Below are 24,584 nucleotides of genomic sequence, written 5' to 3'. Positions count from 1 at the left end.
CTGCCTCGGCCTCCCAAAGTGTTGGGATTACAGGCATGAGCCATTGCACCAGTCCTAACCTATCTCTTTTGACTCAATCTAAAAGTTTCTGTCTTTTAATACAAAACCATAATCCATATGCATTCATTAATTCACAACTGACATTTAGTAACTTATTTCTGTTATCCTATTTCATATTATATGATTCCTTGTTTCTGCTCTTTTGATATATATACTATGTTTTATTTGCCCTTATCCTTTCATGTGTTTCTAAAGTATATAGCCTTCTTGTAATTGTCCCATTAGCTAACTTTATGTTTTTGAAAGCATTCTCTCTCAGAATTCCCATTTTAGTGGTGGAGCACACATAGAAAGTCTAAGTGCTTTCTGGAGCTAGATAGGCTGGATAAAGGTGTGCATGAGCCACTGGTCAATGGCTTGTGCAGGCCGTGAGTGCATTTCAGGTATGTCATACGCTATTGATCTGGCAGCCAGGTATTCAGTTACGGTATAACCAGGTTCATCAGGCTTAAAACATAATCAAGTATTATTGAGAAATAGTTAATGTGCACTACAAATCACAGCACACAGACTCACACACACACTAGTCTGAAATAAAATTCCACAAAATAATACCTTCCCTTATTCTGTGTGATGTACTTTGATATATTCTCTCCTGTTTTATACAACTTAATTTTTTTTAGAGACAAGATTTTGCTCTGTAGCCTAAGCTGGACTGCAACGGCACAGTCATAGCTTACTTCAGTCTTGAACTGCTGGATTCAAGTGATTCTCCAGCTTCTGCCTCTCAAGTAGCTGAGACTTCAGGCATGCTCAAACACCTAATTTTTTTGTTATTTAATTTGTAAATATGGGGTCTTGCTATGTTGCCCAGGCTGGTCTCGAGCTCCTGGCCTCAAGCGATCCTCCTGCCTTGGCCTCCCAAAGCACTGGGGTTACAGGCATGAGCCACCACACCTAGACTACAACTTAATTTTTTAGTGCCAGTGACAACCCACTGGACTGATTTCATAGCCCATTAGTAGAGGAATGCACCATCTTGACTGAAGGTTGGAATTTTCTCAGAGAATCTATGTAGCACTGATGATTGGGTTTCATATCCAGAGATTCTAGTTATGCTAATATAGGGGCCAAGCAAACTATAGCCTGTGAACAGCCGGCCCCCTAGTTTTGTATACCTTACAAGTTACAAATGATTTTTACTTTTTAAAGTGCTTAAAAAAATCAAAATAGGCCGGGTGCAGTGGTTCAAGCCTGTAATCCCATCACTTTGGGAGGCTGAGGCAGGCGGATCACGAGGTCAGGGGATCGAGATCGTCCTGGCTAACACAGTGAAACCCCATCTCTCCTAAAAATACAAAAAATTAGCCAGGCTTGGTGGTGGGCGCCTGTAGTCCTAGCTACTTGGGAGGCTGAGGCAGGAGAATGGAGTGAACCCGGGAGGTAGAGCTTGCAGTGAGCCGAGATCATGCCACTTCACTCTAGCCTGGGCAACAGAACAAGCCTCTGTCTCAAAAAAAAAAGAAAGAAAGAAAGAAAAAAAAATCAAAATAATAATAATAATATGTGAATATTATATGAAATTCAAATTCTACTGCCCACAAATCATTATTGGAACATAGTCATACTCATTTATTTATGCTTTGGTTTACATATTGTCTGTAGCTGCTTTTGCACAGTGACAGAGTTCAATATTTGTAATAGATGGTCCACAAAGCCTAAAGTAGTTACTCTCTCTCCCTTTACATAGGAAGTTTACTAATACTTGTGCTAAGGGATCTCAACAGACAATCTGAAAAACTTAAGTTTTAGACTAAAGATTTCCAATCTAAATTCCTGTGGAGCTTTCTGAAGCTGCCAGGTAGAGATGGGAACAGGTTGTGAGGCTGCAGGCCAAACACTCAGGCCGGATTCCACCAAGCAGTTCAACTCTGTCTGTTTCACACACTGATGAGCTTATCCTTGGAAAGTGATTAAAGTAAAATTAAATGCGAATTGAGGGAGGAAGTGAGGGAGACTGTGGCTCTAAAACAAAACCCTAAGAAACACCAACATTTAAGATGGCAAATGATGTTATTTCTAAAGTCATTCAGGCTAATATTGCATACTGTAGCTGTTCACTTTATAGATAAAGGTGACACTAGAACCATAGAAAATGTAAGAATGGATCTCGAAACTCAGGAAGATGAAGTTTACATATATTAATCTATATTACCAACTGGAGCAGTTGTTCTCACTGCTGGCCACACATCTGAATCCAATTCCTGGGATATCACAGATGATTCTACCATGCAGTCAAGGATGAGAACAAACTAGTTTCATTTCTGCAATTTTTTTTATTGTTCAACCAGTGAAAAGGAAGTACCAGTGGTGTGAGAACTTTGGGATAAAGTTTTTGTTTTCAATTAAAATTATTTTCATCCAGCCCAACTTCCTTAAGCCCAAATTTAATGTGTGTGAAGTTTAGCTACAGAAATACCAAACCGTAGACTAAAGCGGACACAGGTAAAATAAGTGAAATCCCCTTTTATTCTGAGGATTCTTTAGTAGGCAGGAGTGACCAGATTGGAATATGCTTAGCTGGAAAAATTAAGATTCAAGTTAACAAACTGTTAATAACCAGAACCATCTGCTCTTCCGTAATGTGGATTTGCCACTGACGGTCACCCTACAATGCTATGTTAGAGGTACAACACTCTTACTCTCAGGCTATAAACAAGGTGAATTATTATCTTTATATCTCTTCATTTAGCCCTGATTTGCTGAAGTGAAGGCTTGCTTGAGAGTTGGTTGCATTATAATTTGGTGAGAATTTAATCTCTCAATGACAACTTACTTGATTCCCTCGTTCTCTTTCTGCTACATAGATCACAGTAGACCTTGGCAGACAGTTCTGTAGTTACATAAGTCTGAATTCAAAATCCAGCTCTGCCACTTGGCGGCTGTGTGAACTTAAGCAAGTCAGGCAATGCTTCTGATGTTTTTTTTCCTCCTCCACAAAGAATAATTAACATATAACAATAGGGTCTCAGCTAGTTGTTTTAAAAATGGTTAGAGAGATGTGTGGAATGAAGTAAGTGTGCAGTAAGTGTCAACTACAAATATTATTATCTTAGACATACAGATTTCCATGATTCATGAATGGTGAAGCATCTTAGAAGACATCCATTCCAGGCCAGGCATGGTGGTGCGCACCCATAGTCCCAGTTGCTCAGTAGAATGAGGCAGGAGAATTGCTTGAGCCTAGGAGTTCGAGGCTAGTATGGGCAATATGGTGAGACCCTATCTCAAGAAAAAAGCAAAACGTTTTTTAAAGTTTAAAAAGAGAGACATCTGTTCCACTACTGTCATCTTAGAGGCCAGAAAACTGAGGCTCAGATAATTTCAGAGACTTGCACAGATCCCTCAACCATTTGGTGGCAAAGCCAGGAATAGAACTCTGCTCTCCTTTCCCACTGGGACAGTGGACAGAAATTCATCTTGATTTCCATCTGTCCAGGCTGAAGAATGTGCACTGGCTGGAATGACAGACTGACCGATTTTTTTCTCCACCTCTGCTGTCTCAGCAATGGTTTGGGACAGTGTGGATGACCAGAAGCTGGATAGTACAGAGCCAGGCTAAAAAGTTCAGGCTTCCCGAAGGGAAGCTGCAGTCCTCCTAGGCCACAACACCTTCGAGATAGAATAGATAAAGCACCCTTCTCTACCAAGTTAGGAAAGGAAGAAGTGTTACCAATTAGCTGTATGGGGGCTGCCAAAGCACGCCAGTCTGAAGATGAGCAGAAACTGGCTCATTCCATTTGGCACCTAGCACACTAACTGCACCAGTTAATAGTCCATGCTTTTCTCCAGAGCCATTGGCTGAAGAGTTCAAATAAAAAGTATTGAGAATAGGCTATCCAAAACAGTAGGCTCAGAGGCTGTCACACAAAGCACTTTATCCTTACGTTCAATTTTTCTAAATTGTAGTTGGCTGCTTTGGCTTAATAAAAACCTTCCAAAAAAGAAAAATGAATGGCCACATACAGTATGGGTATCTAACTATATTATCACAACTTGACCAAGATTGAACTTGCCAATTCTTTGGTTCAAGAGCCAAACAAAATCGTTCCCTTAAAATATTGCTTCATGGGAACAGTCTTCTTCAAACATCTTTTAGCACAGACAAGATTCCCATTTATAAGTTAATTCTGTCCAAGACAATGAGATCTGGCAGAAAAGGCATTGAGTTGGAAGTCAATTGATATGGGTTTTTGTCCCAGTTTTACCACAAATTAGCTGAGCATAACTTCCACAGATGCATTTATCAAGTAGTTTTCGTGGTCATTGCAATGACAAAAAACTGTAGCATTTAGCAAATTTAGTTTTCAGACTTGGAAACTATTTAAGGCATTTCATATGAAGGGTGTGTCCTTGTAAGAGTTTGCTTATGCAAGATAAGGCTTCTTTCAGCTGCAAGTCAGGAGCAAACCAAAACTCAAAGCAGCAGCTGCATGAGCTGACTTATCACATCTTGACAAGAGCCCAGCCACTGGAAGTTTTGGCATATAGCAAAACTGAAGGGTACTTATACAATATCACATTTTATTTTTATTGTTTCTAATAGCATTCCAGGTTAGAAATGTCAATTATTTGGGAAAGCTGAGTGGTCTGGTAGATAAAGCATATAGCAGAGAGCTAGGAGGCTGGCTATTTCCAGTTGTTATCCTAACATGTCTTGGGCCCCCAAGTCACCCCACCTCCTTGGTACAATGGGAACAGTGGCAGAAGTCCACGCTCTCTCCCCCAACACATAGGGATAAGAGACAAGAGAGGTGAAATGTTCTGGAACATATCCGATGTTATACAAGTATAAGCTGTGAGATGAGCCAAACACAAATTTTGAATATTTAATTTTCTAGAAAGTATACCAATTCATTCCACCCTTCTCAAACTTAAATTATACAATTCAATTCAGGTCACACAGATTTACTTTGTACTAAGTACCATAGCAAATGCCATTTTAGTGCCTGAAAACTGAAAAACATAAATTTAAAGTAGGAGTTTGAGGCCTCACTAATATGACAAAACATACCTTTATATTTTATTTTGCACTAATTTGCCACTTAAACATTAAACTCTTATCAATCTGAGAGATTTGCCAACACTTGCCTGCTAGGTGCCCTAAGCCTCCACATCAATGCATGTTATACTCCCCTTTCTCCATATGTTAGCCCATGCTATTTCTTTATCCCTCCTCATCTGCATCTTCACCTAAAACTCTGCCCATCCTTCAGGGTTCATCCAGTGATTCATTCGCAAGTAGGCATGGGGTAAGGTCTTGAGAGTATGTTTCTCAGAGGCCTATGCAGCTAAGAAAATGTGCAGTGTTGGCACAAGGTCTGTCTATTCCTGGGTAGCCAGATGCTGGACACATCTTTCCTAACACCACAAGGTAAATATACTTCACTTGGAGAGAGAGGGGAAATTTTTCAGGTAGAGACTGGATGTGTTCCTGCCAGAAGATGTGAAGGGGTTAAGTAACTGACTCTCATCTCAGTAATGCTAGAGCAAAACATGATTTCTCGTAGTGGCTACAGTAGAAGCACACTGAGGGGTAAGAGATATAATCTAAGTAATACAGTAAATTAGTGTGGAAAAAAATCATCAAAATGAAGACTACATGGTTTTTATTAAAATTCTAGCTTTTAGGATGTCCAGGGAGCTCAGGAATTTAGTTGTCCTTTTTTGTATGTACAATATGCCCCAATGCTTGCTGACTAATGTACTAAAACATTAGAGAAATCTTGCTGACAAGATCTCAACCAGGCAGCGAGATCTGGAAGGTGAGACAAATATTGGGGGTCAGCAGAATTAAGTCTCAGTTCTGCTGCTTAACAGATATGCTAATCTGAGCTAGTCATTTAATTTTTATGAGACCAAATGTCTATCTGTAAAGTCGGCAATTTGGATTAGATGTGCTGCAAGTGGTTTTCTACCTTAAATGTACCTTCTGAATTCAACAGGGCAATACTTAAACTGACCTTTCATCTAGGAATGACACAAGTAGATTTTTGAAAGCTAATTTAGCTACAGAAAGCTGAGAGCTCCAAAGGCAAACAGATAAAAATAACAGGAGAGCCTTCTCTTAATCCAGTCCCTAAGCAGTTTTGGGAAACTAAAGCTTGTTGTTCAATGGTTACGAGTTTGCTTAAATGCTTTCTACCCAGTTTACTAAACTAAATAGTATATAGCTATAGTAAAAAGTCCTGTTCAAAAACCATCTTCTCACAGATATTTTGCAGCTTTGCAGAATTGAATATGTCCACAGATGTCTATTAGCTGGTTAGGGTCTTAGGAATCTAGGAGAGCCAAGTAGTTGTGTGAGCTGTTGCTATCAAATGTAGTTTTGAACATTCTTGGTGATTTTAAGGGATCATATTGTGGAAATTTGGTTTCCTTACCTTGAATTTTGAATGAAGATTTAGCATTTAAGGATGTTTCTTTGGTTTCTCCTTCCAGGTAAACCAGATGCTGGTTTATTTAATTTGAAGCTATCGATGAAATTCTTTAAATTGCCCCCTTGTGATTCTATTCTGGAATAACTAACAAATTATTTAAAACTTAATTAATACTAGAAAATATGAAAACTCATTTTTATGGGAACTATTGTTCCTTCAAGATGACACTGTTTTGTAAACTATAGGCTTCCAATAACAAGCCTCTGTGCCTTCCTCTTACCACTAAGCAAGCACGGGTATTAATTCCTACTGAAAGGTTTATGCTATCTTTTTTCCAGAAATGGAAGAAAAATGAACTATGAAAAAGGTCATTTTATAGGTCAGCTACCATTATGAGATTGTTGAGGAAATGATATAAAAAACAATTTTTATCAAATTATCTTTAGGGCATTTATATGTTTATTTTCTTACTGTGTTGATTTAGGTGACTATAAGAAGTTGTATCAGAGCAACTGATTCTGGAGAATTAAAGCAAGTATTTCTAAGAACATAAGTGGCAACTTTCAGTCTCAAATCAATTTGGCCACCAATCAGTTTTTGTAAGGTACAAATAGGACATAACATGCTCAGATGGGACTTGGATAAAGTGTATACAATTTTACATCGAGGAAATTGTGTCAATGTGTTACCTTCAATGTTAGAAATTCCCAAGTTCTGACAATAGTTCAGAGCCTTGTTAAAAGCCAGAGTGGAGGCATGTAGATCCAGCTGGAAAGAGAGGCATTATGGTCTCACTTAGGACAAATTTTAAAGCCAGTGTTAGGGTCTGAGTCCAGCTTTGTAAACTTGAGTACAGTGTTTGATCTCTGGGGTTTCAGCCTTCACTTCAGAACAAAATTTCCACCAAGTGCTCTTTTACTGTGAGGAGTAGCTGTTGAAGAAGAAAGAAGTCTACCTATTTGCTAGAGTGTTAAAATTGTTTTGATAAAGCTCAAAACTTATCTAAATAAGCTCTCCCTAAGCATGTTTTCATTTTCTTAAGTTACATATACTTTGCTTATAAATTTAAAATACTTTTCACCTCCTCTGACTTCATTTAAAATTAAAATAATTGAAGTGCCAATTTTAAGAGATGTTAGCACCCATTGTTGGTTCTTTGCCATATTCTTTTGACAATCTGCTGTAAGTTTCTGCCCCCTTTAAAGCCTCAGGCTATAGGCCTTCTCCACCAAAGGAATGTTAAGAAGTGATAAGGACCTTCTGTGAGCAGAAGTGGCTTGTTTGCAAAGGGACTGCTTATCTTGGCCACTCTTGAACACAAGATGGGACCCTCTACTGCAAAGCTCTGGCATGTTTTTTTTCCCCTAAGTTATCCTCCATACTACTGACAGTGATTTTCCCTAAATAAAAAACTGCTTCAAACCATTCATTGTCTTTCCACTGCCTTAAAGATAAAGTCCAAATTCAAGAACATGGCCCACAGCATTTGGTGCCTCACCACCTCTTCAGCCTCTCATTTGCTGTTCACCCATTTCTCTATTCCTCTCCTTCTCACACCTTGTGCTGCAGCCACATAGATATCCTGCAGTTTTTCTAACGTGCAATGATGTCTCAAATGCCAAGGCATTGCTGGTACCACACAGCCTGCCTGGAAAAATCCTAGACTTCTTTCAAGATAAATTCAAAAACACCTCCATGAGGTCTTTCTACCTCTCCAAGTAGAATTGACCAGTGTCTCCTTTGTGTCCCCACTTCCACCACCATCCTAAAATACTTATTATACTTAGATTAATAATTGTCACTCTTACTGCACTGGAATTACCCTGAAAGGAAAGGCCATGTATTATTTATCATTATATTCCTAGTACATAGTCCACGGCCTATACTGCCCACCCCAAAAAAAATCTTTTGTAAATAATTGAACAAATTAAGAAACACCCAAGGCCCCCAGTAAACATCAAGGCCTAAGGAATGCATATCTGGATTCTAAATAATCATAAGGTTTTACAACACCATGTTAAGCACCAGGGACTCCAGAGAGCTTTTAGTCTAAATCTTATTAGAGAGGCCAGCGAAGACCTCCCAAAGGAAGTGGCATTGAACTGAGACATGAAAAGCCAGTAGTTAGGCAAAGATAGGGAGGGAAATATTTCAGACGAAGGGAGGAGCTGGCACAAGATTTATGACATGGAAAAGGGTATGGTGCAGTCATAGAGGGAACAGATGTGCAGAATGGCTGGAGCCCCAAGAGGGAAGGGAAGGGTGAAGCAATGAAGATGTGAGGCAAGCAGGACTGGACCATGCAGAGTCTTGCAGATGTTCACAAAGAAAATTGCAGCAGGTAGTCCCTAACATCGTGCTGAACAGTTAGGAAACTTGGAGGAATATGTATATTTGTACTCATAGTCAAAACTACTAGATGGCATCTACAGACTACGTTTTGTGTATTTTTATTTTTTACTTTTTGTTTTTTTTTCTTATGGTAAGAAAAGTATGCTCACTATTGAAATGTTGAAAATATTTCATTGGTCTTAAAATGATGCTTATTTTTCCAGATGCTTGCATTCATTCTGCATGTGCTATTTTGTCATTTGGTTTGTTTAATTTATTAAACAATTGTATTAATTAAATATATTAATTATAAATTGATTAATTTATAATTAATTATGTGTTATGATTAAGTTAAATTTATTAATTACTTAAATTATTATATTCACATTCAGATGCAATCTGAAAACCCATTTGTTCTCACACTGCTATAAAGAAATAACTGATACTGGGTAATTTATAAAGAAAAGAGGTTCCATTTGACCCAGCCATCCCATTACTGGGTATATACCCAAAGGACTATAAATCATGCTGCTATAAAGACACATGGACATGTATGTTTATTGCGGCACTATTCACAATATCAAAGACTTGGAACCAATCCAAATGTCCAACAATGATAGACTGGATTAAGAAAATGTGCCAAATATACACCATGGAATACTATGCAGCCATAAAAAATGATGAGTTCATGTCCTTTGTAGGAACAGGGATGAAATTGGAAATCATCATTCTCAGTAAACTATCGCAAGAACAACAAACCAAACATCGCATTTCTTTCTCACTCATAGGTGGGAATTGAACGATGAGAACACATGGACACAGGAAAGGGAACATCACACTCTGGAGACTGTTGTGTGGTGGGAGGAGGGGGGAGGGATAGCATTAGGAGATATACCTAATGCTAAATGACGAGTTAATGGGTGCAGCACACCAGCATGGCACATGTATACATATATAACTAACCTTCACATTGTGCACAGGTACCCTAAAACTTAAAAGTATAATAATAATAAAATAAAATCAAATAAAAAAAAAGAAAAGAGGTTTAATTGCCTCATGGTTCTGCAGGCTATACAAGAAGCATAGTGCTTCTGCTTCTGGGGAGGCCTCAGGAAACAATCATGGCAAAAGACGAAGGGAAAGTAGGCACGTCTTACATGGTTGGAACAAGAGCAAGAGAGAGAGTGGGGAGACAGAGCCTTGGAGCAGGAGCAAGAGAGAGTGGGGAGGTGCCACACACTTTTAAACAACCAGATCTTATGAGAAATCACTATCTCCCAGACAGCATCAAGGCGGATGATATTAAGCAATGAGAAACCAGCCCCATGATTCAATTACCACCCACCAGTCCCCACCTCCAACATTGGAGATTACATTTCTACATGAGATTTGGATGATGACACAGATCCAAACCATACCACTCACCTAATTCTTTCTCCATAAGAATTTGTCCAAGCATTTATAACAATTAGCATCTCATTTAACATCTTTTATGAATAAAGCACTATTCTCATGCTGAGAAGATTCAAAATAATGGGATATTGAAGTCCTAGGAACAAGTTTTATGTTTCAGAAGAGCCCATTTGGTATCCACAGGGATAAGAAATGTGCACCCTAAATGTAAGTGGATTACACTGAACTGAAAGGTGTAAAGAAGGAGTGGAAGATTAAAGGGAGAAGCTTGGAGAGGATGAAAGTTAGAAATGGAAGTGACGAGCACACCTGAGTGAAGGATGAGAGCTCCAGCTGCCTTTTCCAGTTGTATTCCCATGTAGCTGAGCCAAAGGCTGATCTCAAGTTTATTGTTACATGCCCATTTAAGGCTTCTGGCCATTAACACTTTTGATTTTTTTTGGCTTGTTATTTTACTAGCTATTTTCATAACACTTTCATAGCTAAACCTATTTTACTCAGATTGTATGCCTTTTCAAAAATACAATAGAAGGTCCATATTCCATTATCTAGAAATAAGCCGAAGCTCATATCTAACATTTATTAAGAGAGATGGATTATTTTTGTTCATTAGTTATCTTTATAAATAATTTTTACATACTTTAGTTGACTCATAAAGATGTTTCTTTCTGTAATTTTAATCTTAATATTTGTTGAACTTCAAAATCCCTATCATCAGGTTATTGTTTAAAAGCATTGGTTTTTATATTATCTTAAAAGCCATTATACTGAGTGCTGAACAACTTAGAAACATTCAGTAATTGTTTTGCATGCTACTTAGTGAATTCATATGGCAATCGTTTATACACACATGATGGAATCAGGTGGCAGGCCAAGTTAAAGAGCAAGGCCAGAAAAGAACCTAAAAGAGAAGAGAAAACATAGACAGTTTAGGAACAATAAATAGATCATGTCTTCTCCATGATTTGGAGGTAAACTGATTACCTATCAGCTGATAAACAGAGGAAGGTTTTAGAAGTCTTCACTTGGGTAGACTAATGAGAGGTGTCAGAGAAGATGTTTTCTGTTGTTTGTGGGTTCTCCAGGAAACTTTGAGCACTCAGCTGAGGGGCCAAGTTGGCTGCCTCTGAGAAGAAGCCCTTCCACCTCCACTCCATTGCACTTGGGTGCCATTCCCCTCAGTTGAATGTCTCAAAGAGATGAGCAAATGTACATCTACAGAGTTCAGGGTACTGACGTTTATCATAATGATTTGTAACTCTCAGAAGAGTGAAAAACACATGAATGCACAGAATAGGAGATTGAAATATAAACCACAGAACATTCATATAATGGAATACTTTGCAGTCATAAAAATCTTCTCATAGAAGAATATTTGACAGCATAGGGATATCTGTGGCATATTAAGTAGAAAGTCAGACTTGTAAACATTATATACATATTCATATATATGTAAACACCATGATCCCATATTTAGATATAACAACTAAAAGTTCAGATGGTTATATATCAAAATGTGTCAAATGTTCAACCTTGCATAGGCTGACTGTAGATGAATTTTATATTATTCTTTGTGCTTTCTTGTAGTTCCCAAATTTTCTTTATTGAATCTATATTACTTTTGCAATTTAAAGAATTTAATTTATAAAATTTTATAAAATAACTTATAAATTTGAAATGTATTGCATTTAAGAATAAAAAGTGTTTAATTACAAAAATAATTCACAATTTATTTAATGAGATTTTAAAATGATATATGTGAGTCTACATTCTGATTTCATGTTTGCATGCATGGTTTTTTTTTTCTTTTGAGACAGAGTCTCGCTCTGTCGCCCAGGCTGGAGTGCAGTGGCGTGATCTCGGCTCACTGCAAGCTTTGCCTCCTAGGTTCACACAATGTAATAGTGTTTTATTATTGTTTCCATTTTCATTGAAGAAGTAAGATTGTCCCTAGCAGATGGAGACACTGAGATATGGGACAGAACTTTTGTTCTATATAATTATTACGCGCCTCCACCTTTCTTAGCATAGACAGTTTCCAAAATGCAAGTTTGAGTTACCCCTTTATAAGCATAATAACAATAATACCCAACATATATGTAATACTCTTTATGTGCCAAGTACTATACTAACACATGCACATTACATACACACACATACCACATACACACACATATTTAAACTAATTTCGTTCTCACAATGACATTTTGAGGCAAGTATTATTATTGTACAGATGAGAAAACCAAGGCACACTTTATCTGTAAACCTCTGCTATGCAGAAATTCTGGAGGGGCTTCTGGCCCCTTAATTTTAAAATAAGGCCAATAATACAATACTTACCACATAGCAATTCTCTAAAGATTATGTAAGATATATACCAAAGCGCTTAGCTCAGGGACTGGAGGGATGTGAGGGAATTTGTCTTTTGCGATATGCTTTATGGTCCGCTCAGTCACCTCGTTCTTAATCCCTTTCTCAACTTCTATTTTATACAGAAATTGTGAGCATATCAGCATCAAGTACCACTGAGGTGGCAGTGCACACTTCAACCTCTTCTTCAGTCACAAAGAGTTACATCTCATCACAGACAAATGGTTTGTTTTCATTTTTATTTTTAAATTGTGGCTCCGAAATCGTTTTTGTGATGCAACCCTATTTTAGGGGACCTGTCACTGCAGAGAAACTGAGAAACACTGAGAAATGCAAGCTAAGTAGACACAGCCTACTAAGTAGACACAATTCCTACTATGGAGGAATTCTTGCCTCTGAAATATCTCAGAGAAATAATACTGTGACTTAAAGAAATTAAAACAATGTGGCAAAGCACAGAAATGATGCACGTGACCATGAACTAGTGGGCCAGATAAAGGGGACCTAATAGTGCGGTGGTGCAGAGGGTCTGTAGGCAAACTGAGTTCAGCTCAGACCCGGGCTCAGCTCTATCCCAGCTGCTGACCCAGGGTGAGTTGCCCTGCAGGGTTTCTATCCCATTAATTTTAAAATGGGGCCAATAACACAGTACTTATCTCACAGCATTTCTCTAAAGGCTAAATAAGAAGATGTATCTAAAAGTTATTAGCTCAGAGCCTCACACATTCTCAGTGACTGATAAACAATAAGCAAAGCTGGGTGCTGAGATAAGAGGAATCTGGTGGCAGTCTCTCTTGTTAGTTTTCAGGGGAGAAGAAGAAATTCTGGAGCTGCTGCTGGGAGGGATGTGGGAGATTTGTCTTTCATGATACGCTTTATGTCCACGCAGTCACCTCATTCTTGATCCCTTTCTCAACTTCTCTTATATGCAGATAAGCACAAACAGGACACATATCCAGCTCATAGTGTTAATGAAGTTTCAGAAAATTCTGTTACAACTGTTTACCCTACAGAAGAGGATAACGGTATGTTCTTAGTTTTAAATAGTTGCTCTGGAGTCATTGTTGTGATTGAACTCTATTTGCACGAGCTGTAACTCATGGCAGTTCTCAAGCTTTCGTGACAGAAAACCCATCTTTTTTACTCCAAAGCCCACATAGCACCCACAACTATTAACTGTGACCAAGAAAGAGAAGGCAAGCCCCAATTAACCTTTGGACGTAAAGCCTAAAGAATGAAAAAATATACCTGAATCCTCAATCATCAAACAACATAATACATACTAAGTAATTTGTAATAATTAAACTCTAGAAAATTGTGTGGCTTCGGTAGTAAGAGAGCTTCATGACGTAAAATGGCAAGTGGAGACAGAGACAAAAGTAGGATGTGGACTGAGAGGGAAGGTTAGCACAGGTGGAACAGTAAGGCAACCATACTATCAATTGCTGCTGACATAGAATCCAGAGAGACTATTGGCAAAAGCTCAAATGAGACACAGTAACAGTTTAGATTCAGACAGTGGCTGTGGCATACATCTGGAAAATTGATAGCCGCATGATCCCTCTTTGCATGGGAATGGCATCTCTGTGGAGTAATGGCTCCATATGCCTCCTTTCTTCTCATTATTTTTACATTTTTTAAAAATGCATTGCTTCTTGTGGAAGTCAATAAGTGATTCTTCCAATACTTTCTCATTCCTTTCCCCTCAGTTATGAGACAATTTGCTTATTTCTCATCCATGAATACTTGTTGGGTCATTAAAAGTAGATACTGAAATTACTAATGGTAGGACTGACACATTACCTCATAAATGTTACTAGCTAGATGTTGAAAGTTGACCAAAAACTCTCAAAATATGATTAAGAAAAGGAAACCCACAGAATAGTTTGATTCCAAAATGTTTTTTTCTTTGCACATGCCTTACTAATTTGGACTTACATTGAAATTTTGCTTTATAGGAGAATGGATACAACTTGTCCCTCGTTTCTCTGGACCAGGTATGTTAATATTTGACAAAGAATAAAAGTCATTCCATTTTAAACTATCCATTGCTTGTTTCAAATGCCTAAGAAAATGTGTCAATCTTAAAACAGAAGAGCATATGTTGTTAACTTTATTCACACAAAATTGTAAAGGCAAAGAAAATATTCTCTTTTTAAAATTAAAATAGGCATTTCTTATTTTTAAAAACATTTTGGGGGCCAGGGGCAGTGGCTCATGCCTATAATCCCAGAACTTTGGGAGGCTGAGCCTGGCTAATCGCTTGAGCCCAGGAATTTGAGAACAGCCTGGGCAATATGGCGAAATCCATCTCTACAAAAAATACAAAAATTAGCTGGCATGGGGCACGCACCTGTAGTCTCAGCTACTTGGGAGGCTGGCTGAGGTGGGAGGATCGGATCCATTGCCTGAGTCTGGGAGTTTAAGGCTGCAGTGAGCTATGACTGTGCCACTGTACTCTAGCCTCGGTAAGACCCTGTCTCAAAAACAAATACATAAGTAAATAAAAATAAATAAAAACATTTTGGAAATAGAAATACATAATTTGGTAATAGTTTTTCTCTTAAGTTAGATGTTTTACCTTTCTAACCAACCCTGAGTACTTGAAAAAAGCCTCATAAGAGCTTATAAAACAAATGAACTTCCCTCTTCCCTCATATAAAAAGCAAGGCATTTAAAATCATCTAATTAACTGGTACTGTATTTCAAGGGTAAATGTCAGCCTTGATTCATTTTTGGCCCAATGCAACCACTTAGGGACCATCTTGACAACCTCTGCTGAAGGGACATCCCTTCCCCTCACTTGAGTATCACTGTGTGTGCTCATTTGCTATTCTGCATTCCAACCCTCCCTTCACACTTGGCTGTGTCCACGGCTCACAGGGTAAAAAGCACATCATAGAACTTCATCACTATCACATACATTCAAGCTAAGTGGTCAAGAAGACTGGGCAACACCAGCAAGAGGAAATGCTACTTTTACTTTTTATCAACAATAGGGCTTTTAAATATTAATTAGGCAAATAAATGAGCCATTTTACCTTTATGTCCAGCCTTCCATTCTATTTACTTCAACTGGAAGCACTACAAATATGCTATAAATATGGAAATATCTCTTACTTCATTGATTTCAATTGTTTCATTCCCAACATATAAATGACTCAACAAGCATTTTTAGTGACTACATTGGAGACTATGCATAAGAATACTATGGAAGGAATAAAGCTTAGAATATAGATGACCTGCATTATAGTTATAATTCTACTTTTAACTAGTTGTCTGACCAAGGCTCAGTTAACCTTATTCAGCTGCTATTCTTCATTTGTAAACTGTTTATACCAGTTTCTTTCCAAAATTATGATTCTATGATCTGTTCAATGCTCTTTTATATGTTAAGATATTGTTTTCTCTCATAACTTCCAAACTATGGGAGAATTTGTGGTTTTTTCCCCATATCTGAGGAGAATGTCCACTGAGTTCTTATCTACAGTTACACTAGTGAAGAACGCTGGGTCTGGAATCAGAAGCTTCAGGTCTTAGTTCTGTCATCAACTATTTTGCGACCTTGGACAAAAGACTTGATCACTCACAGTCCCAGTTTCCCGCAAGATTACTGTAGAGCACACAATTTAAAAAAAGACAAAATCTACATAATAGTATATTAATTGTGCTTTCTATTAAAAGGCAAGGTGATGGTATGCTGATGTTATCTGTCTTATTTTTCAGTTGCTATATGGTCATTTATTTCAGACTTTCATAATTTTGCTGCTCTCTTTATCTCCTGTAGAGATAACACTCATTATTTTTGGGGTGATGGCTGGTATTATTGGAACGATCCTCTTAATTTCTTACAGTATTCGCCGACTGATAAAGGTGAGAATTCAGTTTTTAATTTTGCTCTAAATACCAATGTGAACAGCTCTAAGAGGGTTTATTCCTCTGAGTTCAGTTAAACTCAGAAGAGAAACAGAACTGCATAAAATTCCATCTTTTTCAACTGGACACATAGAAGTCACTGTGCTTCTCTAGCAGAATTTTTTTTTGCATTTACCCAATTAAAGGGAACGTCTAAATATAAGTCTGTCCCCCATTTTCCCAATGAAAGATCTCCCTAAGTTTTTGTCTAACTTGCTGTCACATATTTTGATGGATATTGAGGAAATATTAAGATTCTACTTATAGTATTTACCCCATTAGTGTATAAAATATTTAAAATAATATATTTACATATGTTTAAAACTTTGGGGGAAGCCAAGGCAGGAGGATTGCTTGAGCTCAGGAGTTTGAGACCAGCCTGAGCAAAAAGGTGAAACCTAGTCTATACAAAAAATATGAAAATTAGAAAGGCGTGGTGGTGCACATGTGTAGTATCAGCTACTCAGGGGGCTGAAGTGGGAGGATTGCTTGAGCCTGGGAAATCAAGGCTGCAGTGAGCTGTGATCATGCTACTGCACTCCAGCCTGGGCAACAGAGTGAGACCCTGTCTCAATAAATATATAAATAAATAAATAAAAATAAACAAAATAAAACTTTTGCCTTTCTTAATTCTCACATGTTCTGAAACAGATTTTTCAAATTTCCACCCATGAATTCTTAACATCAGTGATTTTTTTTGAATCATTAATGCTTTTTTTAATTTTTTTTTTTTTTTGAGACAGAGTTTCCCTCTGTCACCCAGGCTCGAGTGCAAGGTGGTGCAATCTCTGCTCACTGCAGCCTCTGCCTCCCTGGTTCAAGTGATTCTCATGCTTCAGCCTCCGCAGTAGTTGGGACTACAGGTGCGGGACACCATGCCTGACTAATTTTTGTATTTTTTAAATAGCAGAGATGAGGTTTCACTGTGTTGGCCAGGCTGGTTTCAAACTCCTGACCTCAAGTGATCCATCTGTCCTTGGCCTCCAAAGTGCTGGGATTACAAGCATGAGCCACCACGCCCAGCCCACTAATGCTATTTTTACATCCATACAACACAGCTTATCGAAGTGCATAACTTTTGCTATCACTTTCTATTCACGATATTTAAGACACAATATGTGCGTGTGTGTATTTATGATGCTGTCACTGTCTCTGTAATCCTAGATCAGAAGTACTTAGTCACATGAGATTGGTACAGTTGTGTTTTCATTCATCCTCTATTCTTAATCTCTCTTTGTGATTTTTGAGACCATAACCACTATATAATTCTTTTAAGAAGGCTGAGAGGTGTGAAAGCACTGCAATTGTGGGGCCATCAGAAGAAGAATGATAGTAATATCTACATTAAGTTCCTTTACCTCTTTTCTTTTTTAACTACTTCTAACAGTTAACTTCTACCATCATCCAATCCTATAATTGATTTTCAGTATTCCATGTAAATATATCTTCCTTAAATAATACTTTTTGTTAATCAAAGAAAAGTAACTGAAAATGCCTACACTTGTGTGAGATATTTTGTAAGGACTTTAATATAAGATAGCTTTTTTTGCCTGGAGTATAAAAGAGAAAAGTCATCGTCTTACATGGGCCTATATGGCAAAGTGGGTTGTCTTCTCTCTTCGTCAATGTTCTAAAACCTGAAAAAGCCAAGGAAATATTTAGCTGGCAAAGTTCAGAGAATTTTCTAAATGTATATGGATGAATTTTGTCCTGGTCAACGTGATACAGAGATCACACACTTTATTTTTATTTTTATTTTCACTTTCACTATTTATTACAGCAGGGAAATATGTAAGTATCAGTGTTTGAGGTGATATTTCTCCTACTGAAATACCAAATACTACAGAGGAACACAAATACAAGTTTAAATCAATGCTTATACCAGTAACTAGTAATAACAACAATAACAAAATCTCTGCAAAGGGGATTTCAACCAAAAGAAAAAAAATTTTAGAAAAAAATATTTTTAAGCTGAAGCATTTTACTTTTTACTGTCTTAAGACTAGAAAATTGTGTTATTAATATTTTCTGGTGTTTCTTCACAGAAAAGCCCATCTGATGTAAAACCTCTCCCCTCAACTGACACAGACGTGCCTTTAAGTTCTGTTGAAATAGAAAATCCAGGTTGGTGTTAATATTTGCAGTTCCTTTTGCCTTTTAGGAAAAAACAATCAAACCAGTGAGTTACTTCTTTCTGATTTGAGGAAGGAGGAAACCAGTTATGATTCATTTCTATTCTATCTCATTAATTCTACTTCTTTGACTTTTTAGAAATGTCTGCAGCATAGTGAGATTCTCCTTTGGACACAAAGTGTTTTGTTTTGTTTTGTTTTGTTTTTTTTAAAAAAAACTCAATCAAATAGTAAAAGCAAAAGAGAAAACCAAGTGTACTTCGTATTTCCCAAACTGCAAAGTTATGTGTATAGGAGACTCTATGGTCAGTATGGTGTAGCATAGTGTAATAGCCCCAGATCTGAAATCAGACTTGGATTTGAATCCATGCTCCAACACCTATTAGCTGTGTAACCCTGAGCAAGCTACTAAACCTCTTTTAATATGGGGATAATGATAGTATCAACCTCACAAAGTTTAATGAGAATTAAATGAGCTACAACCGGTAAAGCATTTAAAACCATTCGTGGCCATCATAAGTCCTCATGCCTGTTAGCTGTTATCAATATAGCACTGACATCAATGCTATATCAATATAGCATGTTATCAATATAGCGTCATTCCCAAATGACCTCCTGTGCACACTGGCAAGCCATCTGGCACATGCTTTCATCTCCACTCCCAGGTGCTAAGCAGATACAAAACATGTGAAAGGCCATGGATATATTTTGTTTATCCAGAACAGTATTAAACCACATAGTGCTTTTTGAAAAGAATATTTATTGTCAACCTTTAAAAGTCGGAAATTGTTACATTTTAAAAATCAAGTATTGCTATTCCTCTGGGGAAAAATGTAAACTCCCAAAACGCTGAGAGCCTTCATACCAGCATGAGACCAATTCCTAAGAGCTGAGTAGTGGCTGCTACCTGTACTGTCTGTCTAAATCCCCAGCCAATTGCATTTGTTTTATTCACCGTGGCCCCTGGTATGAACTCACTAAGAAAGCATATAGTTTCTATTAAACTTTGCCTGAAGCATAAACCCAAATGACATCTATTTTGGGAGATAGTTACTAAGAACAAGTCTCTGGAATGAGCTTTATTTCTCAAGCAAAAGAGATTTCATTCTGCCTTCTACAAAATCAATTGATTTTACTCCCATAATTTTCAGAAATCATGACAGATCAGAGGTCCGGTATGCTTCTGGATTTCGATTTTAACCCTGGGCCAGTCTAGGTTTTCTAGACTTTAGAGTCACAGAACACAGAGTTTTCAAGATCCATCACAGCTACACAGGTTATATGCAGGATTTGCCACATCACATTATCATGTGAATTCTTAAAGCTTAACAGTAATTGTTACATAAGTTTATAATCCTAAGACGTTCCTGCTATGTGGAAATGAATGGCATAGATATGATTCTCAGCTAAAAGGATTAATAAAATCCAATCTGCAGATACTTGAAACAACAGAAGTTTTTGAGTCATATGCCAGATTCACTTCATTTACTAAGGTTATCTTGTTATTGGACTGGCAGCTGGAACAAGTAACTGTAAAATATTCATTTTATCTGCATTCTGCCTTGTTCCACAAAAAAGTCTTGATGCAGTTTTTTAAGTGGAGCAATTACAACCTAAAGCCTATTTTTCAAACTGAAATTTATATACACTTTTAGCTACTTATTTATTCTAGAGACAAATTTAGTGTTTAGAGTTTCCCCTGCCATTTTTCTTCATACAATCTTAAGCATCTCAAATGTTTGGCACAATTTAATACACCACAGTGCATTAAGATGTCCTTGTAGTTTAATTCAGTTAAGTGCAACAAACATTTGCTAAATGCATACAGTGGGGTAGGCACCACACTCACATTAGATATACCAATATGAGTCTTCATCCTTTAGAAGCTGAGAGACTAATGGAAAAAACAGAATGTCATTGCAGTGAACAAGTTCTACAGTAGTGGAGGCAATAGCTCCACTTGTCCCAGAGACTGAGACAGGTATCAAAGGCTTCTGGAGAAGAAATCACCTGGGATTAGCCTTAAAAGACAGATAGATATTACCTAGGGCAGGGTAGTTTTAGCAGAAGGGCAGCCTGAGTGAGTGAAAGCATGGAAGACAGAATATGTTTACTTAAAGAATTGTATGCATTTCCACATTAGCAGGATTGCTGCTTTGGTTCTCTGTTCACGTCTCAAATATGTGTAATGGCAGTGGAAAGTCAGAAGAACCAACCTTTAGGCTCACTTTATTTCCCCACATTTGTGCAAGTGAAGTTATTAAATGTCTTAGTATGTTAGTGAGACAAGTTATGAATTCTGACTGCACCTCACAGAAAACATAGGAAAACACATTATTGAAGGTTATTTAAAATGCTTTAGTCCTACTTTTATAGAATATGGCTCTAAATTAGTTTATAAGCCAAAGGCATAAGAAGTTAAAATGACAGTACCATCTCAACAAGAACTAATGATGTTAAGGAGTAATTAAAGTATAAATTGTTTTAACCTTCTAAAAGTGCACATGATCTGTGATTGGTGAAAAATGAGAATAAGCGAATCTGAGTCAGCTGCCCACTGTGGCATGCACATGTGACCCACTAGCCTATTTCCCACAGGAGAATGTTTGAGATGCACAGTTCCTGTGGTGCCCAAATAGAAGAAGACTGGGAAAGCTCTGCTTCTGGAAGAGCAAGGACTCCCCTCTCCCTTTCATGCAGTTTCTAGGAGCAACATAAATTCAACCTTCCAACCAGGAAAAGTGGAGCATCGGGTTTACTGGAGAAAACTAGCCCAGTGCCCTTCTTTTACACCCTAGAACCAGAGAGGAACTTGGCCATAAGCTTTTCTGCAGACTTCTCCTTGGGGAAAAAAAAAAGTCATTATTAAAAAAGACATGACAGACTTAGACACATGCCTTAAATTTTAACATGCATATGTGATTCAACTTATCATTTACTGGCTTCACATTATATTTTGCCTCTATACAAGTTTGGCTGTTCATTTCTTATCTCTGTAGAAACTAGGAGAAGAGTAATTATATTTATTCTTTACCTAAGGCTTTTAGAATAGATATTCTAAGAAATTCTGTATTTTTCTTTACACAAAACTTGACAATAGAGCTAATATGTAAGGAGAGTCCTTTCGTTTCCTACTAATTACATTCAAGGACAACTCTGCAAGAATGTAGAATCCTAAAATGTATACTGTGCATTAATTTCCTGTTGTGTTTAAACATAACTATGTTTCATATTTCGGTCTTGTATTTTTTTTTACTATAATCCTTCTAGAGACAAGTGATCAATGAGAATCTGTTCACCAAACCAAATGTGGAAAGAACACAAAGAAGACATAAGACTTCAGTCAAGTGAAAAATTAACATGTGGACTGGACACTCCAATAAATTATATTCCTGCCTAAGTTGTACAATTTCAGAATGCAATTTTCATTATAATGAGTTCCAGTGACTCAATGATGGGAAAAAAATCTCTGCTCATTAATATTTCAAGATAAAGAACAAATGTTTCCTTGAATGCTTGCTTTTGTGTGTTAGCATAATTTTTAGAATTGTTTGAGAATTCTGATCCAAAACTTTAGTTGAATTCATCTACGTTTGTTTAATACTAACTTAACCTATTCTATTGTATTATAATGATGGTTCTGTCAAATGTAAGGCTTGAAATACCTAGATGAAGTTTAGATTTTCTTCCTATTGTAAACTTTTGAGTCTGGTGTCATTGTTTTAAATAAATTAAGGGGACACTAAGGTCCTATCATTCATTTCCTTCATTGCTGAACAGGCAAGATATAATATTACATGAATGATTACTATATTTTGTTCACACAAATAAAGCTTATGCTCAGAAATGCCATACACACACACACACAAACACACGCATTTATCATTTAATGCATAAATCAACACAAAAGATTTTCCCATTTATATGAAATATTACATATATAAAAATGCCATATTTAAAATAATTTGTCTAACAGTAGAACCGTGTTGGAGCACTCACTGAAGCTTGCATTCCACTGAAAGAGTTATTTGTGGAAGTAGAGTATCCGGCGAAGGAAAAGAACTTATGACCTTTCTTTATAACAGAAACTCAACTCTAAATTCAACAAGATGTGCAAACCGGACATGCAGGTGAATATTTTAATAGGTTACTATAAGGTTCTCAATTAAATTCTTTAATCTGTCCAGTCCCAGTTTCTCTTATTAATAAAACTTTGGAAATTGCTTTAAACCATTTAAAGGAAATTTCTAGATACAGAAACTAAGGACTGTGACTATACAGCTGTCACTCATTTGTAGTAAAACTTAAAAAGCAAAAACAAAAAACGAAAAAGACCTTCCTGTGATACTTTATTTCCGAACTAATAAAAATCTATATGACTTTTTATTATTGTGTGATAACCAAGTAAATGTTTTGTATTTTGTATATTTTCAGGCATGGCAACAGAAATTTACCTTTTAATAAATTAAAAAATCTAAATTTTAACCTACTTGTATGTTCGCACAGTGTTTTTGTACTAAATTGACTACTTAAAATAGAGAATGAGACTAAGAAGGGAACATTTCTGTTGATACATGTTTTTTAAAAGTAATTTTAAGAGCATTATTAGGTTAATTTAATCCAATTAATGACCCAAATGCCAAGGTAATTTTAAATTTACATTTTTAATAAAAGCAATATGTTGAAACAAGAGAGGGTGAGATTAACCTTTTCGCTAAAGTAATTTACAAGTCAAAGACAGGAAGAGATCAGAGTGAATGTGCCTTCTTAACCAGAGCTACAGAATTTAGTGAATAATTAAAGTACAAACTGCTTTGACCTCCTTGAACTTTTCCAAGCAATTTCTCTGTACTTCTATATATGAATGTCTTAGCCAATTTTCTGCTACTATAACAGAATACCACAGACTGGGTAATTTAGAAAGAAAGGAAATTTATTTTCTTCCTAGTTCTGGAGGCTGGGAAGGCGAAGGGCATGGCACTGATATCTGCCTTGTATCTGATGAGAACCTTCTTACTGCATGATAACAAAGCAGAAAGGCAAGCAAAAGCGTAAGATGAAGAGAGAGGAAATGAAGCCAAACACATCCTTTCATCAGAAGCCCATTCCCTCTATAAGGCATTATTACATTTATGAGAATGGAGTCCTCATGACCTAATCATGACCTTAAAGGCCCCTCCCAACACTGTTACAATAGCAATTAAACTTCAACAAAGGTTCCAGAGGTGACAATCGAATCAGCAATGAAATTTTCATAGTTAAATTTGGTATTCGTGGGGGAAGAAATGACCATTTCCCTTCTATTTTTATAATTAAATCAGCAAAATATTGTAATAAAGAAATCGTTCCTGTGAAGATACCATGACCCCATGGATGGCTCATGTTGGATTTCTTGAAATTGGGGATGGGATGGGAAGGTTTGGTGATGCTGATTATGGAATTGTACTCTTCAGCCCTGGTTGTTTGCTTGTGTCGTTGTGAGCAAAAGATCTAAATGAGGGAAAAAATGAATGGAGAAGGCTGAGAGGCATTGTGAAGAAAGAATGACCTTTTCTTGCAATAGAAATTTAACTCCGAAAACAACTCTGAATGGAGAGCCAAAGAACAGCATGGGCAAAGGGATATTTTGGTGATATTGATATATAGTGATTGAAGAATAGCCTTCTGGTTTATTCTAAACATTTATCCTATCAAATGTAGCAAATTTCTTAGAAGAAATTCCTAAAAGCCAAATGTTATTTAAATAAAAATAAATAAATACTTTGACCCAAAGTGATGCATAGGCCCCTCACTGTGTCAACCAGTTCTAATGCATTCATGCCCTCAGCTGTATTTAGGGGGCATGTGCATTGCCAACTGCTAACCCACTTTCAGCATCTAGATGTAAACATATCCTCTGAATCCTCACAGCACTTATACATATTTTGTAGCATTACTACGATCTGAATTCCATACCCTTCTTAACTATGATTCATTAAAAGCA

The 24,584-nt window shown here is 37.0% G+C and overlaps 1 protein-coding gene and 1 long non-coding RNA gene across 4 annotated transcripts in view; one reads left to right on the top strand and one right to left on the bottom strand.

The window, feature by feature from the left end:
• Positions 1 to 23,971, top strand: part of LOC115932847 (glycophorin-A) — a 31,442-nt gene extending 7,471 nt beyond the window's left edge. The window contains exons 2-7 of one of the 3 annotated variants that reach the window (XM_055384758.2): positions 12,680 to 12,778; positions 13,487 to 13,579; positions 14,513 to 14,551; positions 16,342 to 16,427; positions 18,515 to 18,593; positions 21,872 to 23,971. In XM_055384758.2, the coding sequence (XP_055240733.2) occupies positions 12,680 to 12,778; positions 13,487 to 13,579; positions 14,513 to 14,551; positions 16,342 to 16,427; positions 18,515 to 18,593; positions 21,872 to 21,888 (413 nt within the window). In that variant the 3' untranslated portion in view covers positions 21,889 to 23,971. The remainder of the gene's footprint in view (positions 1 to 12,679; positions 12,779 to 13,486; positions 13,580 to 14,512; positions 14,552 to 16,341; positions 16,428 to 18,514; positions 18,594 to 21,871) is intronic. The other 2 variants (XM_063705564.1, XM_063705563.1) reach the window with 2 other exon arrangements.
• The window catches only part of LOC129533074 (uncharacterized), a 51,261-nt gene that overhangs the window by 10,961 nt on the left and 15,716 nt on the right, over positions 1 to 24,584 (bottom strand). The gene's annotated exons all lie outside the window — the stretch shown is intronic.

Source organism: Gorilla gorilla, chromosome 3 (genome assembly GCF_029281585.2).
Source record: "Gorilla gorilla gorilla isolate KB3781 chromosome 3, NHGRI_mGorGor1-v2.1_pri, whole genome shotgun sequence".
Lineage (NCBI taxonomy): Eukaryota > Metazoa > Chordata > Mammalia > Primates > Hominidae > Gorilla > Gorilla gorilla.
The sequence above is the reverse complement of the archived record's forward strand: the minus strand, read 5'-3'. Positions and strand labels throughout refer to the sequence as shown.